Below are 16,969 nucleotides of genomic sequence, written 5' to 3' on the forward strand. Positions count from 1 at the left end.
GATCCTGGCATCTTTGTGCTTCTTACCTTTTTGAATCTTTGCAACTCAGACGGTGAGCTAAATTAGATTTGCTATAATAGAGTTTAAACTGCTAAAATAGAGGCATGTCTCAGCTTGTGTCTTGAGTAAGTTTAGGCAAGGTTAGAGAATTATAGTAAGTATTTTTTTTCTCTATACTTGATTGCTTTCCGGGTCTTCCCAAGAAATGTCAGTTATTTCCCCAATTATAAAAAGAGGGACTCTTTCATAACAGTTGTACAATCAGGCAAAAGAGCACACTCTCGTGTTTCCTTAAGGGGAGGAAACCTGCCATAATGTGAGATAATTAACTTTAGCCTCAGAAAAGTCTTCTTTGAAACGTTCTAATCAAGACTTCAAGCTTTCTGAGTGTTGTGTGCGCTTTATTCTTCAATTCTTCCTGGTCCCGGTTTTGCATTTCTAATGAAGGTGAACTGACAAAGCTGGAAAAGTGGTCTAAGGAGCAAAACAAAGCCAGCAAGCATGCTTCTGGTGCGCCAAGATTAATCAATATTCCAGAAACCTCGGGTTTCCCCCCTCCTTCCCTGTGGTGTTTTCATTTTTCCCCACTCCCCCTTTCCCGGGCACAGACTCCGCCCCTTTTCTTAAGTTGCCCCGATAGTAATTTGCAGTTTCAGAGCACATGCACGCCTTGCTCGCTGCGTTTTGTTGCTCCGCTGTACCTGCTGGGAATTCACCTTGTCATTGCCTGGGGTATCTTCCACCCGTTACAAAATCAGAAAAGGTAAGTCTGACGTCCTGTATTCCTGCTGGGCTACATTTCTCGTTCCATTTCTCTGCCAGTGTATTTTGTTTCCCGAGCAGAGGAGTAGCGAGAGTAAAAGCTAGCCATTTTGGTAGATAAAGTCCATGTTAGTAATTTAATGCATTGAGCGTGTGGTGTCTATTTACGCCGTGTCCTCTCTTAATCTGGAGTTGAGTCATTCGGGGTGGATTGGGGGCAGATTGTGGTTGGAGCTCTAGAAAAGAATCAAGGCTGAGCTGGTCTGTTTTAAAGTGACTGGGAAAGGGAATCAGAGATTAGTAGGAGGGGAAAAAATTTGGTCTCTCGCGTCTCCTCTTCTTTACTTCTCCCTAAACTTTTAATCTGCTGTGAAGTCTTGAACGAGCTGTACGTCTTATTATCACTGACCCCAGCCTGCAATTTTATTTAAAAGTCAAAACTGTTAAGACTAGTCTTTTTTTCCGCACTTGGATTTGCCAAAAGCTTCTTGCTTTCTAGTTACCTCCTCCACGGACGCACACACTGGCTTTTCGCGTTGCCAGATACACACGTCCACAGGCACGACTTGATTTTTTACTTGGATTTATCATGGGAAAGGTTACGGATTAGAAATCTTGTAAAACAGCAGAAGGAATCCCTTGATCTTTCAAAACAGCTGATTTCCACCAAGGAGAGATTTACTTAGATATATTTGAATAACCTAGGAGCACTTTAAAGAAACTAGAAACCACACGCTGTAACGTTTGGAATGAAAATTGAATTCATCTCACCTATTCTAGAGATCCTAAATTTTAAAATACTGAGAAGTGGGTGATAGTTTCCTCAGAAGACTCCAGCATGTTTGCCACAAAGACAAATGCTACTTTGTACTTCTACTTGGGACCAAAATGAAGATGAATTATGATTTCAGATAATTTATAAATGTGCCCAGCGCACTTAGCTTATTTTATGAAAAAAAAAAAAGTTACCACGTGAAAGAGTCAAATGTATTTCCCAGGGCCTGTGGGTACTTGTGTTCTTTTCATAAGCATATTTACTAGTTGATATTATCATGGTTTTTTTCTTAATGCAGAAAATAGTTACTTTATTATATATAACAGCAACCTCTGACTGTGAAATCTCAGTATCTTAATTCATTTCATTGACCTGGTTATGCCTTTGCCATGTATACAACATGAGCCATTAAGTATAATTACTGAGCGTTTCCTGTGCGTTTAATTCAATTGGACATTTATTGAGGGGGAACATTGTGCAAAGTACTTGGCTAGGTTCTGGGGGATCGGGTGGGGGTAAGGGTGCTCAGTCACACGCAGCTCTGATGAGCCCTTTTATAGCTTCACTGGAGAGGGAAGGACAAATGTTTAAAAATGTAACACAAGTACCTGCTCATATATTCTGGATTTATGCACATGTCTCACACGTGGTCCAGTAAAATATGCACATTCTAGCCTTGAGATCTGGCATTGCCACTCTCCAGCCCTTGATTCCTACTGAGATTATGCAGTTTGCCAACAGCTTCCCCTGGTGTCGGGCAGCCCTGATTTCTCACCCCTGGAGGCTGTAATTCTTGTCTCTTTCTCTCTCGTCTAGTTGTGTTCTTGAACACCAAAGAGGACTGGCTTTCTGGGGCTGATTCTGTGACATTGAATTTCAGAGAAGAGACGCTCTGCAGAAGTAAAACATGACTAAAAGCAATGGAGAAGAGGCCAGGATGGGAGGCAGGATGGAGAGATTCCAGCAAGGGGTCCGTAAACGCACACTCTTGGCCAAGAAGAAAGTGCAGAACATCACAAAGGAAGATGTTAAAAGTTACCTGTTTCGGAATGCTTTTGTGCTGCTCACTGTCACCGCAGTCATTGTGGGTAAGTCACTTGATAACAAGCAAAAAAAACAAAAAACAAAAAAAACAACTGGATCTTGTTTCTCGGGGGCATCTGACTGCCTGGGAATATTATCAGATGAACTGATTGTAGGTATTCAGAAGGATAGTCCAGGCTTTCCTCTGAATTTGAAGATTCTTTTTTTCCTTTAAATGACAGTCTGTTGGCACATTTGGAACAACATGTGGTAAACACGTGGGAATCTGAAAAAAATCTCATTAGGCATTATGCAAATCAATTGATTGTGTGGAGAAGGGAAATAAATCAAATGTTTCTCCATCTCATGTAAGGATAAAAGAGGATAATTTAATCTTAAGACCTGAGCAGTTAAGTAACAATAGAAACAAGCAAGTACTCTAGATTTGGCCAAAATGTGATCATTATGCAATGTCACTTTCACTTAAAACTAATGTACACTATTGGTACACCCAGAACGAGACACAGATCCCTAATAGTGATTATATTCTAACTGGTGCTGACTTACAGCTGAATATCAACACAGACATAGTGGCCGAATCTTTTCTGTTTGTACACTGTCTCGTCCAGTGACTGGGAAAGGCAAATTAGGGGAAATGTAAACACAGATCCCTCATTCATTGCCTCTAAGCGTCTGCCATAAATAGCTAAACCTTTTTTGAAACTTTTCAGTCTCTTACTAATTTAGCATTGTTGACAGCAATCTGTACAAATAAAACATTATTGTTTTGTTTGATTTATTGGTATCTGAAATTATAGTTCATTATAATTAGCAATTATATCTGCTACTTGTAGGTAGCGTTAATCTTCCTTTAAAATATAGCTGAAAAATCTACTTACTTGGAATTTTTGAACCAATATGGAAATCCTTAGGCTGGTAAACAGATAAGCCAATGTCATGCTGTAAAAAATGCTATAACTTAAATTTCTACTAATCTGCCACCCAAAAAAAGGCTTTAATCTCTACCTTGGAGTTTGCCAAGATCACCATCAAATATAAGAGATAATGACAATAAAAACTAAGAAAATTCTGTAGCATGTAAATATAATTATAACTATCTCCAAAAATAGGATTCTTAGATTGCAGACAAATAGGAATATAGCAGAAGAGTAGTTTGTCACAAGGCTTTAGATATATTCCATTTCAACATCTTTGGCTCCTTTTAGTAATTGTTGGTGATTAATGACTGTTCAATTAATTCCAGAGATGTTCAAAAAGAAAGTTTCCTGATTGACTCAGAGAAGTAATGGCTTTCTTTAGGTCTCCAGGTTTGAATACCTTCCCGGAAGAAGTATTTCAGTGCTGTATCATTGTCTTGGAAGTTGATGTAAAATACAGTATTCTCATCTCGGTTTTTTTCTTTGAATTACAGTCGTTGTCAAGCCAAGTAATGGCTGTGTAATAATAATTGTGAGCGATTATACAGCACTATTCCAGCTACTTTCTAGGTGTTTTGCTTATATTAGCTCACTTAATCCTTAAAAAAGCTTATGAAAGCAGTGGGTAGGTATGATTACTCTGATCCTCATTTCATAGCTAAGGAGACTGAGCACGGAAAGATCAAGCAACTTGCCCAAAGTCACGCAGCTAGTGAATGCTAGAGGTGAAAGTCAAACTCAGGCTGTCTAGTGCCAGAGGCCATTCTCTTAACCACTCTGCCATCCCGCCTCAGTGCTCTCCTGACTAGCTGACATCTTGTGAGAGTTGCCAGGAAGAAAAATGCTGCCATGTCTTGGTAGAGGCCAATTACCAAGCAATGCTACATGCATTCACATAGCTTTGTCATTTTGCTCTATGATTTACTCAGTTAAACTCAGCAGAAAACGTATAATTCTCCTACAAATGATTAAGCTGCATTCCTCTCATTCATTTAACAAATGCCCATTTATTTTGCAACCTGATACGTATAAAAATAGAACTCAGTGATACTGGAGTATGTTTGGAAAAGATGCAGAAACACTGATTCAAAATGGTGTTCTAAACACAAGAGTTCCATTTCTAGGACAGAAATGTTTTCAGGTGAAGAACACAGAAACGGAAAGTGATAAAACCTGAACATGGAAAGCAGATCAATGGAGAAGGAAGTTCTTAAGTGATTACAAAGAAATAACATCTCTGATAGAAGGAAGATAGTGCCAGGATTTAAGAGTCCATTTTCTCTCTGAGTTCTGGGATCATTTCCTAGCCCAATGAGGACTTTTCCTAAGATTTGTGAGAACTGTGACGAGTTGGCTGCGCTGGGGTAGATAACTTGGCAGGATGCCCTCAGGGTTGGCTTTACTAATGGAAACTGAGGAGGTAGAAGTAACAAGAAGAAGGCACTAACAAAGAAACAAATAAAGAGATCTCATTGACAGTCAGACCACTGAGTCTACACCAAAGACTTGGAATCACAACTTAGTAGCAAACAGATTTAGGAGAGAAGGAAGAAGCCTTCAGCTATCTCTTGGTGCCTCTTGCACTGAGGGCCCAGTGAAAACAAAGGCTCATTTAGCTTGCCACTGGGTACCATGTCTACATCAACCCTTAAAGAAATAATAGGAAAAGGACATGTCTGGGACATCAGCTCTCAAATTTGTTTGCTGCAGCACAAGGAAAAACTGGAAAGATGCTAGGAAGGAAGGAGAAAATAGTTATTTTCTCCAAAGATGAAATGACAAGAAAGAACTACAGCTATTACTTAGTTTTCTTTTTTTAATTTCATTTTTATTTATTTATTTTTAAAATTATTTATTTATTTATTTATCTATTTATTTAGGCTGCACTGGATCTTAGTTGTGGCATGCATGATCTTCGTTGTGGTGCACGGGCTTCTTTCTAGTTGTGGCGCGTGGACTCTAGAGCACGCAGGCTTAGTTGCCCTGCGGCATGTGGGATCTTAGTTCCCCGACCAGGGATCAAACCCATGTCCCCTGCACTGAAGGGTGAAGTCTTAACCACTGGACCGCCAAGGAAGTCCCAATTACTTAGTTTTCAAATTCTTAGGTTTTGATCACTTTTACTAAAAAAGACTGGGAAAATCTACATAGTGGGGTGAATTTTTTGTTCAGTCTGTTTTCTTTCATCTTTTTGAAATAAAATAAGTGTGCATTTAGTGTGTGGGAATAGAAACTAGAAATACAGAGGAGTAGAGACATGTGAATCCATATATTCAAAAAAAGTAGGGAATTGTAGATATTGCACTACCAATTCCTCTACAAACACAGGCATAGAACCACATGTGCAATGTGATGTCATTTCTATGCAATGACATTTCTAATGTCATTTCTAAGCCATGTCAAAGTCTGAAAGTGCCAGGCTGCAAAGCCCATGTAACGGGAGCAGACTAGCAACTTGAGAGAAGGCAGTGGCAAGTGCTAAGTCCCTTTAAGATAGTTCATCATTAAAGCATTAGATGAAGTGTCTTCCAGGGCTATTGCAGACAGCTGTCAGACAAAAAACACACTGAGTGGTCACTGACTTTCTTCCTCTGGGAAGCACTTTCTACTTCATACTGTGGTCAGTTGTGTCAGAGGGACCTCAGACATCTCCCTGAAAGAAAGAAAAATCCTTTGTCATGTTCAAGTCACAGAATGTCACTCATCTATTATCTGCTAAATAAATACTTTTTTTTTTTTTTAATTCAACGCTATTCAGCAATTTAACAAATATTGGATGTTGTGTATCTGGCTCTATGCTACACAATGTGACATCTCTGCCCTCAGGTCGTTTAGTAGGAGAGAGGGATGAAAAATGAGATGACAAAGGAATATATGGGGTTCAGAAGTAGTAATAGAGAAATTCGTAACATTTTTTGAAATGAGATCATATTGTATATACAGTTCTATATCGTATATGATGTCTTTCTGTGTTGGTACTTTAGACGTTCTACTTTGTTATTAACAACCACATGTGGAACCATAGATGTGCCATGTGGTAACATTTTTAAAGGGTGGCTTTTGATGAAGGATAGATCTGGATTCATATGCCGGCCGTACTTAATCACCGTGTGATCCTAAAGAAGGTGTTTACCTGTTCTGAAGTCTCAGTTTTCCTCATCTATCGTTACATGTATAATATATATTGTGGACACTTATGTGGTGCCAAGCAGTGTTGTAAGTGTTGTTAGTATGTTAGCTTTATTTAATCCTCACAACAAACCAGGGAGGGAGGTATTTTTATTCTCATTTTATAGATGAGGAGACCGAAGCTCAGATACTTATCCCACAGTTGATGCATTTTGACCGGGATTCAAATCCATTATTCTGGCTCCAAGTTCATGCTCTTACCCACCACAGTGTTCTGGATGCTTGGTCCCTCCTCTCAGGAAATGTTCATTCTTGTTTTATTACCCCAATTAGCTAAGGATGTGCACTGACACATCAACAGGAGGGGTGGAAAGGAGAGATTGAATTGAGAATTCAGAACAAGGGTCACTCCTGAGTCCTGGTGGCTGATTGCATGTGAGTTGACAGAGAAGGTGGATTGCAGGTCGATGGTCTGATTTCTGGCTTGGGTGACCGAGTGGCGTTGGTACCGTCAGTCATGGTGGAACACAGGAAGACGGGGGAAGTAATAATTTCAGTTTCGGACATGTTGAGTTTGAGATGTGGGCTGCCACTGCAGTGGAGATACAGTGCAAGAGGCTCACCATAAATAAAGATTTGGAAGGTAGCCTTACCATCTCCAGACTGAACGAAGACAGGTTCTGTCTTTGAAGGTAAACGAATAATGATCAATGAATCAGGTTATCCTGCTGCATAAGCTACTCGGTAAGTGAGTCTATTCGGAGAGCAGTATTAACTCTAGGGCCCGTCTTTATAACTAGAAGCAATAATCTCCCAGAAATGCTGTCGTGGTATTCTGAGCCTTGGACATGTAATACAATATCCAGCCGAGTCAGTTAGTTCAGCCAAGCAGGTTCATCAATGTAGTGAACTATCAGTTGCTGCCTGGACCAAACTAGCCAACTGCTTGAGTTAGTGGCCCCCATGCTGACACCTTTCAGCTTACTAAGAGAACGGCATCTCCACCCAGATTGAACAACAAGAATCCAAAGAATGGTGAACAGATTTCTGGGTTCAGATTTCCAGTTTCTTCAACACTTCCTGGAAAAGAGAAGAAGAGAAGGAGCTTCCAGAAGCTTGGGGGAGGATGGCCCCTGAGGCAGGCCCTCCCCTGGTGTTACCAGAGCCCAGCTAGTGACTGTCACTCACAGAGACTCCCTGGGCAGAGGGCTGGGCTGGAGGGCGAGCTAAGAAGCAGTGGATTCATAATGCCCTGCTCTGGAGAAGTGACATAGGGATAGGGTGTAAGGACTAGAGTCTTTTTTTTATTTTTTATTTTTTTTTTCCTCTGCTTCATTGTCTTCCCCAGGGAGCAGAACTACAGAAAAATTGTTGGGGACAGCCATAGCAAATAGCTGACTTGCATTAGATCCCTGCCCTCCCTCCCACCTTCTCGAAAAGCATTCCAGAGAGCTGCCTCCCGTCCTGGGGATAGAGTCCAGGACGGAATAGGGGAGTAGATCAGAGCCACGGATTCTGGAGTCAGATGCTTAGGTTTATGTCCCATTTCTGGAACTGAGCCTCTGTTTCTTCATGTGTAAAATGGAATAATTATAACACCTCCCTGCCAAGATTCTATCCCAGTTCTGCCACTTACGACCATGTAACCTTAAATAATTTCCTTAAATGCTTGGCAGGCAAAGTGTCCGAAGAAACTGTCAACCCTTCGTCTTTGGCTTCCATCTGTGCTAGGGCATCAAGTGAAGATACACGCGGGTTTCATGATGCTGCTCGGCCAGAGGACTGAGAGCCAAGGATGAGGGAGGACTGGGTGAGGGGAGGGGAGAAGATGGTCACCTGGTTTAGGTCTGGAAGTGTCTTCTGTTTCCTTGGCTAGAGGAGGGAGCCAAGAGAGTCGTAGGAAGGGACTTAATAGTTGTAAAGGGCTTTGAGAGGCAGAGATGAAAGCCTCAGTGTTAAGTGACACAGTCATTATCTGTCCCTTACCTACCTGGCCTCTTGAGCCAAGCAGAAAGTAATCCCCAGGCAGCTGTTATCACAACACAGACTGCTCAAGGGAGGGAGTGATGTCTCAGGAAAATGGGAAGTTGCTGAGAAAATGGTTTCAATAAATGTTGTAACATACTCAATAGTGCATTTTTGTTCATACCACTCAGGACCCATCAGAGTTCACCACCTCCCTGGTTTCTCCTTTTCTCCAGCATTTTGGTGTCTACTGTTCATTAACTGTCACCCCCATCAGAGTGGAGCCAAGCAAGATGAGGGGTTCTGGAAACTTGGAGAAAATGTTGCTGATTTCTAACAGCGTTGGTAAAGGTTATTTTGAAGTAGGGGGTAGAAGGCTTAATGTTGTTCTAAGAGTGTCTCTGGGTTTTATTTTGCTCTATTTTCTTCCTGTTAGTTCACATAATGAGAAAACTGAGCAGGCAATTTCAAATTTGTTTCTTTTTCAAGTAGGTAATCAAATAAGTATGTGTGTTCAGGACAATTACCTGCAATAATAATACCTTCTATTGTTGCTGTGTTACAGTTTACAGAGTGCTTTCCCATTGCCCTCTATAGCAATGTAAGTCCATGGCCAGTTCATCCCCCCTTCTGATTAGTATCTGTGAATGTCTGGAACACAGCTGAGAAAGCGCTGAGAGTCTAAAGGTCCTGCTTACAGACACAGCTCTGCCGTCAGCTCCCTTTATGATTTAAGACAAATCTCTGGACCTCATATTTCCTCATCAACAAAATACATTTAGACTAATGTCTGCCTCCAACTCCAAAATTCTATCATTTGAAGTCTAATTTGTCTTCCTCTAAAGCCAAAAACACGGAATAAGATACATGAGGGTTTTCTTTTCAGCCCATGATGCTGTACCATTGTAAGGACCTTTTTCCTGAACTCATGATCTCCCAACTCATTCTAGCCAGTCTCTCAAATCTATGAAGCAGCTGCCTTCTCTTGCTTTGAATTCTTGACTTTCAAGTTCTTGACTCTGGGAGTGGTGACCAATGTTTCCTAAGCAATGTTTGAGGACACAACTGAGGCACACCTCTGCAGAGCCACTCCTGCCCTTCCATCTTCTGCCCACCTCTTATAAATCAGGGGATGAAAATTGCAGGCCTTTGTTTTTGCTATAGAGTAAACAAGGTTGTGAAGAGCCTACGCTATTTGGAAGAGGCAACTGGAATTTAAGCACCGTCTTTTCCAAGCTATACATTCCAGGTGTTAAGAGTTCTTGATATTTATGGAATGCTGGGGTGCCATCATTCACCAAGTATTTGGTCTGACAGCTAGGTGAGCTATATCATTGCTGTGAGATGTGGAAACACACAGAGCACTTCAGGGCACACAGTTTAGTCATTGTGCTCACCCAGGATAAAAATTATGAGTTTTATGTCAAGCTTCAGTGCTATCAAAATGGCCCAGAGCTTATTCCCTAGACCAAGAATATTCCCAGCACTAGACCCAATCAAAAATGCACTCAAGGGCTTCCCTGGTGGCGCAGTGGTTAAGAATCCACCTGCCAATGCAGGGGACACGGGTTTGAGCCCTGGTCCGGGAAGATCCCACATGCCGCGGAGCAACTAAGCCCATGAGCCACGACTACTGAGCCTGTGCTCTAGAACCGGCGAGCCACAACCACTGAGTCCATGTGCCACAACTACTGAAGCCCGCGTGCCTAGAGCCCATGCTCTGCAACAAGAGAAGCCACCACAATGAGAAGCCCGTGCACTGCAACAAAGAGTAGCCCCCGCTCGCCGCAACTAGAGAAAAGCCGGCGCACAGCAACGAAGACCCAACGCAGCCAAAAAAAAAAAAAAAAAAAAAAAAAATGCACTCAAGTGGTTTTGAAACCAGAAAGAGAAGAATAAAACCCCCAAGGCTAGATAAAGGAAGATATACCCTGGCTGAATTAAGTCAATGTCGGGGAAAGGCACTCCTTTTTTTCCTCTGTGTATCTTATCAAAGAGTTGAAGGTAAATTTAGGAGCAGCGAGTTGAAAGGTACACTTAAGTTTTGAATTTCAAGACTGAGTCCCTGTCTCCTGAGAGGACAACTTCATTCTTCTTGTCCCCAGAGAGATTTCTCCAGTTCTCCAGCAATGATTCCAGGCCACAAACTGCTCTTGCTTCCCAGAGAGAAAACAGTGGGCTATTAGTGAGAGACTTTCTATTCAAAATCTTGTAAGATGAAGCTCATTTGTCCCTAATGAGAGTAGAGATGGACAATTACTGCCCTTCTCACCCTGAAAAGATGGCCTCTTCTTTTAGACACATTGCATCACTGGAAATTCCATTTTTAAAGCAAGGAAGGCAAAACCCCAGGGATCCATGTGCTTGCTGCTGTCTTCAGCGTGTTGATGAATGTGACAGTAAAGGCATCAAGAAGGAAATTATGAGTCTTTGAAGAGACTGCCTATGACCCAAGTTGTTTTCTTTTTTTTTTTTTCTTATTTATTTACTTTTGTCTTAGATTTGCTTTTTTAAGGCAAATGAAGTAGTCCTGTACATAAAGCTGCGACTCAATAAACTTGCCAGGGCTTTGTAAGTTCTGGCATCGGGATGCTTTACACAACATGACAGATGAGGAAAGAGCATACCTTTGCTGAGTGGTTTACAATGTGAGTTTTCAGCTCTGGTATACTTGTAACTCTGGTTAATTGGGTGAAGCAGCACATGAGCCTGTAACGACTGAGTTCAAAGTTTTTTTCAGATTCACTTCCTTGTCTCCAGAAAAAAAGCCTTTTGGTCAGAAAGTGATCCACTCAACTATAAATCTGAGCACACTAGTGTCCCCCCTCTCCATGACCCAAATTAAGGAAACTCATTGTTAAAGCAAATTAAAGCAGATGGGGGACCAACCAACCCAGACCCAGAGTGAGTTTTTAGAAAGATTCAGGCATTTAGCAGAAAAGAGGTAAAATAGAATTCAGTCAGATTTCTTTTAAATTGTGGGCCATTTTTGTGTGTGTATTTATTTTGTTATTTTACTTATGAAATAAATAAATCTACATTGCCCCAAATCAAAAAGAACAAAAGTAAAATGAAATGAAAGTGTCACACTCACCCAGATCCCCCAGGGGTCCAATTTGCTTTGTTATCAGTTTCTTCTGTGACTTTAGAGTTATTTTATAAGCATGAAAATAAATTCATATTTATTTAATTTTTTTTTTTTTTTTGCCTTTTGCAAATTGTACCATAGTATATATAGCTCACTTCATACTTTGCTTTTTTCACTTTACAATATTCCTTGGATGTCATTCCTTACTAGCACAAAAAGAACCTCCTTATTCTCTCAAGGCTGCATGGTATGGGTGAACCACACTTTATTTAAGCAATTCCCAATTGATGGGACACTTAGGTTGTTTCCAACCCTTTGATATCATTTTTCAAATGGTATAATGAATAATCTTGGATAAAAGTTATTTCACCCTGGTAAAGTATATCTGTGGGATACATCCCTAAAAGTGAAATTGCTGAGACTAAGGGTATACCCATTTGTGATTTTGTATAGCTAATTTATACCCCATAGAGGTTGTAGTCATTTACTCTTCCAAATTGTGAGATTTAAAAGAGTTTGCCCCAATGGGGCTGCTGCCACAGGTAGAGATGAGTGGACTTTCAAGTTTGTGTGGGCTGGCAAGCATATGGCACACAAGCCAAGGCACAGGGAGAACTTGGACATTTTTAAATATATTTCATTTCCAGTTTCTACTCACAACTATATATATTAACCAGAAAGGAAGGCAACAGATTCTGGTGATTTCAGTTACTATTTCTAAAATAGATTTTTTTAAATGACAGTGGATTGGACATTTAAAGACCTGTAGGATTATTTATAAATTATATTACCATTTCACATAGTCTATGTTAGCGCAGTTTTAAGAAGAAAAGCACCAGGCTTTTCAGAACGCCAAGGTTCTTCCGATTCAGTTGTCTCTCAGTGTTGCACGCCGTGCGGATTTGAGTCTGCATCTGTACCCTGCCTGGTCATCAGTCACCCACGGCTGGTTATCTGGGCACCACTGGTGGAACAAGGCTGGAACAGGTATTTCCCACCTCCAGCAACAGGAAATACCAAAGGACAAAAGAATGAGCCAAGCCAGGGCCCAGATCTCTGAAGGATGTGGGAACAGAGGAGTGGGGGAGGGTGGAAAGGTTGACTCAAACACAGAGTAGCTTCTCATCAGGAAATGCCTGGAAGTTTGGGCTGAAACAAAAGGCCAGGGACCAGCAGACCTCTTGGGCAGGTAAATTCTCCATTTTGCCGTTGGCTTCTTTATAAAAATGAGTTAATGGAACTTTACGTCCAGCAGCTTCATCAGGCTGGCATGAGACAGGCTTTTAACTTCTCCAGATTGGGCCACAATCTAGCCAAGTTCTGAAATAGAAACTTTTATTTGATCTCTCAAATAATTATTGAGTACCTGCCATAATAACCGTAATGGCCAAATTGATAAAGCATTTTATGACTTACTACAAGCTTTCGTATGCATTATCAAGGACTTTAGAATTCATTAGAAGAAACAAGATGAATGCATATAAAGCAGCTAAGATAATGCTCAGAATATGTAGCAGAGAATATTAAAGTTCAAGAAGATCGTAGATACTGCCTTTCTGATCTATTTCTCCCATTATTCAGATTAAGAAGGGGGCAGGGAGGGCAAAGAGATTATGTGACTTGAAGATATTAGCTGTGGAAATAGGCAGATCTAAGTTTGAAACCCCATTTTGCCAACATCAGTTACTGGCCATGTAATCCTGGACAGATGGCCTATTTTTTCTAGGGCTCAGTCTCTTCATCTATAAGATGGTGATATTAAGTCCTGTAGGTTTGCTATGAAGATTCAGTCGTTTAAGTGAAGTATCTACTAGCGTAATTTACTGGCAGCATCAGGCCCAGAACCCTCATCTCTGACTCCCAGACTATGATCTTTCTACAGCATCACACCTGCTGTCTTTCATACTCAAAAAAAACCTGCCTAGTGAGAGAATTAGGAATCGAGAGCTGTCACTCCTAGTTTGTGAATCTAGAAACCTAAGCATATGAGAAATCATAGTTCAGTCAAGAACCAGTTTCCCAAATCATGAGAGAAATCACAGTTTGGTAGAGAAGGGAGGTCCCTAAGGGTAGGCTCCTACACTCACGGAGTGCAGTAGGGAATCGGATTCACGGTGCAACTAAGCGATTCCTCTGCTCGGGAAACTGTTCAACAGCAGCTGGGGGCCAGGCCTAGAGACTGTGCAGGTCAGACAAAGCCCTTATCATCCTGTGCAGCTCACTTGTTGGTGTGGTGGAAACTGTGACCTTGCTTTTAACCAATAGAACATGGCAAAGGCAATGGATGCCACTCCTGTGATTTTATTACATCATACATTAGATTGTTGTAAACTTGAGGCAAAGTAGTGCTAGTTTTTTGTTTGTGTGTTTGGTTTTTTACTACAAAAATGAAAAGACCCTAGCTGGGAAAGAATAGTATTTTGTCACATAAAACCAATGGTGCGCTATCAACAAAAATATTTGATACTATTATATCCTTGAGCCATCTTGCATTCAAGCAGACAGCATGGCCTCCTTTCTGGCTGAAGATCTACAGGCCAAACTTTTTCCCGGTAGGAGTTTGAATGGGCTTTGACTGGTTTGCAATGTAAATGCTAGAAGAGCTAGTTAGCTCACCTTGGGTGGGCCTTTGGTAGTTTTCTTACAGCTGGCCTCAGAATGTGAGGTCTTCCTCTCAAGATCAATGCCACTATCACTTTTAGATTCTCTTTTGACATCTGAGCTCTTTGGGGGGGCATCGTCTCTTTTTCTGGAGAATTTTGCATTGTGAATAATAATTCTAGAAGGCTTTGGTCTGCCGATCTGTTCATGACAGAGTTTGGAGATAGGGAGGGAACGTTAGTAAAACTTTATTATTTCAAACGCCAACATCCACCAAAAGTTAAAGTGGGTGATTTGGTCTAAAGTTTACTTCAGGTTGTGCTTCATTCTTTTACTCTTAAATATTTTCTGGCTTCTTAATATTTTCAATAATTTTTTTCAGATTAGATATGAACCAAATTCTTAAAACAGGTCTTTAGCTTTAACTTGTGAGTGTCTGGCCTTCAAAAGTGAGCCAGGTATGTGTTCTTTCTGAGGCTCCAGAGTGCACATCGTGTCTTAGTTTAGAAAGTGAAGTGATATTTAATCTTCCAAAGAAGTGTTTGTTGTATAGACTCCCCAGGGAGAAACAGTGAACCTCTGAAGGACTCTTTTCTTGAGCTTTCCACATTAGGGGAGAAAAAGTATTTTTAAAAAATGCATCTTTGTTTGCAGCATTCAACAAGCACAGTTAATTTTGATCACCATAAACATTTTTGTTAAGATATTTCCTAGATTCTAGAAATCTTGTTAAAATACCAAAATAAGAATACTATGAGATCGTTGGCTGAGAATGAGCAATTTTGATATTTCTCGTGACATCTATGTATTACATAATGTCACCAAGATGCCAACTTTGCAAAGTTTGCTTCGGATGTAACAAATCCTGTTAGGAAGTTCTTCTGGTTTTTATGGTTATTTTTGCAGAGTAATCAATAATAAAGGATCTGTTCTCTTGCACTAAAGATCTTGTAGCCATAAAAGTTTTTATTAGTTCTGGGAATATCAATCAATGTGCTTAAATAAGTGCCCACTAATGGAACTCAGCTCTGCAGAGGCAGTGAGTTGCTTTACTGAAGGGAAGCAGGCTTCCCCCAACCCCTCTCCCTCTAACTGGTCAGAAGGGCAGAGTGGAGAGGGCTCTGAGAAGTCTATGTATCAGGCTGTGAGAACTTGTTTTCAGGGAAGACTCTTAGTTGCTGGGTTCTGTAATCAGAAACCTGAATTGCTTACCCAGAAAAGCCATCTTTGCATATGCAGGGCATCTCCTCTTGACTTGATGCTGATAGCTGGCTGACCTCAGCACGCTGGCTTCACCTCTAACGCTGCCTGTCCCAACAGAAAGCTGAATAAAAAAATGGCTTTTGTTTATTCATTTAAAAATGAACTGAAAAAAAGCTAGATGTGGACTTCATTAAGTAAAATCAACAAAATCTTTCCTCAACTTAAGCTCTATATTTAGTTAACCTAATTCAAAATAGAATGAAAATGTAGATAAAATATTTTGTACTAACTTAGGCTCTTTAAATTAGTACCATGTCTACTGAAAGACCGTGAGTACCGCATAGTGGGTGAGGGTCTGGGCCCTGGAGCTGGGTATGAAGTCCACCTCAGCCACTCAGCTGACCTTGAGAAGAGCTTGACCCCTCTCTATGCTGACTATGGCTCTGACCTATACAGGTTTGTGGTTTTGGCAGTTTACCCTCTGTCAGTGACTGGTTCTCCATCTGTGAGATACGGGTAGTACTATTCCTGGCCTCCATGGCATCTGTGCTTGTGAGAACTTGGCATCTTGCATGTGCTGAAGACTGTTAGCTGTTGTCATTAAGCATGAGAACCTGAAGCATGTTTTCATTTAATGTCTTTCCCACCTTTGCTACTGATGGTTTCCAACGATGAAAATGTGTGCACTGGAGGGAAAAGGCAGGCTACTTTAATTAATAAATTCTATATACATCTAGTTAAATCATTCCATGCAAAGGGACTTGGTGTAACCATTTTAAACAGTGACTTGATACTAATAACCATATTGTGGGATCCTCAAAAAGTAAGTGGACCTGTGGAAGGTTCCGAAGGTGCCTCTGGGACATCTCTAGCAGATCCAAGGTTAGTACTCAAGTGCTTCTACAATTTTGGGGTTAGAGATGCTGAAGACCCAGAAGCCAGGTGCATTTGAGAACTATCTTCAAGCAAGCTAGTAGAAGGAGCGCTGGCTTTTGTTTGGAAGCCCCTGGGTCAACCACTTACTAGCTCTGCAACCTTGAACAAGTTAACTAGCTTCTGAGCATCAACATGTTCATCTTTAAAATAGAAATGATAATACCTATCTCATAAAGTTGTGATGAAGATCACACCACCATTAACACATAGTAAGAGCTCAATAAAAATTGCCCTTCCCCACATAATCTTTCCTAAGAGTAGAAATGGCTCACTTGATAAACCCAGAGGCAGTAAGTAGACCAAAGCACAGTCAGGGACAAAACTGATTCAAAGTGTATTTGCAATGTGCCATCACTCTAAACAACTCCTCTCTTCAAAGCACTTGACTTAAAACTATCCCTTATAAATAAATGATGTCATCTTTCCACAGTTCCTACTATAAAGAAGAGCTTTTAGAAAGTGTGGTTTCCGTATTGGAGACGGTAAAGAAACACAGACATTCTAGGGTAGATGCCAGGACTACACTTCCAAGCAAGACCAGCTTGACTG

The 16,969-nt window shown here is 40.8% G+C and overlaps 1 protein-coding gene across 1 annotated transcript in view; it reads left to right on the forward strand.

The window, feature by feature from the left end:
- Window positions 1–533: 533 nt before the first annotated feature.
- SLC1A3 (solute carrier family 1 member 3) overlaps window positions 534–16,969 on the forward strand; it is a 74,741-nt gene continuing 58,305 nt past the window's right edge. The window contains exons 1-2 of the mRNA XM_082382366.1: window positions 534–763; window positions 2,354–2,625. Coding sequence (XP_082238492.1) covers window positions 2,445–2,625 — 181 coding nt within the window. The 5' untranslated portion in view covers window positions 534–763; window positions 2,354–2,444. The remainder of the gene's footprint in view (window positions 764–2,353; window positions 2,626–16,969) is intronic.

This window comes from Balaenoptera borealis (genome assembly GCF_965194805.1).
Source record: "Balaenoptera borealis genome assembly, chromosome: 2".
Lineage (NCBI taxonomy): Eukaryota > Metazoa > Chordata > Mammalia > Artiodactyla > Balaenopteridae > Balaenoptera > Balaenoptera borealis.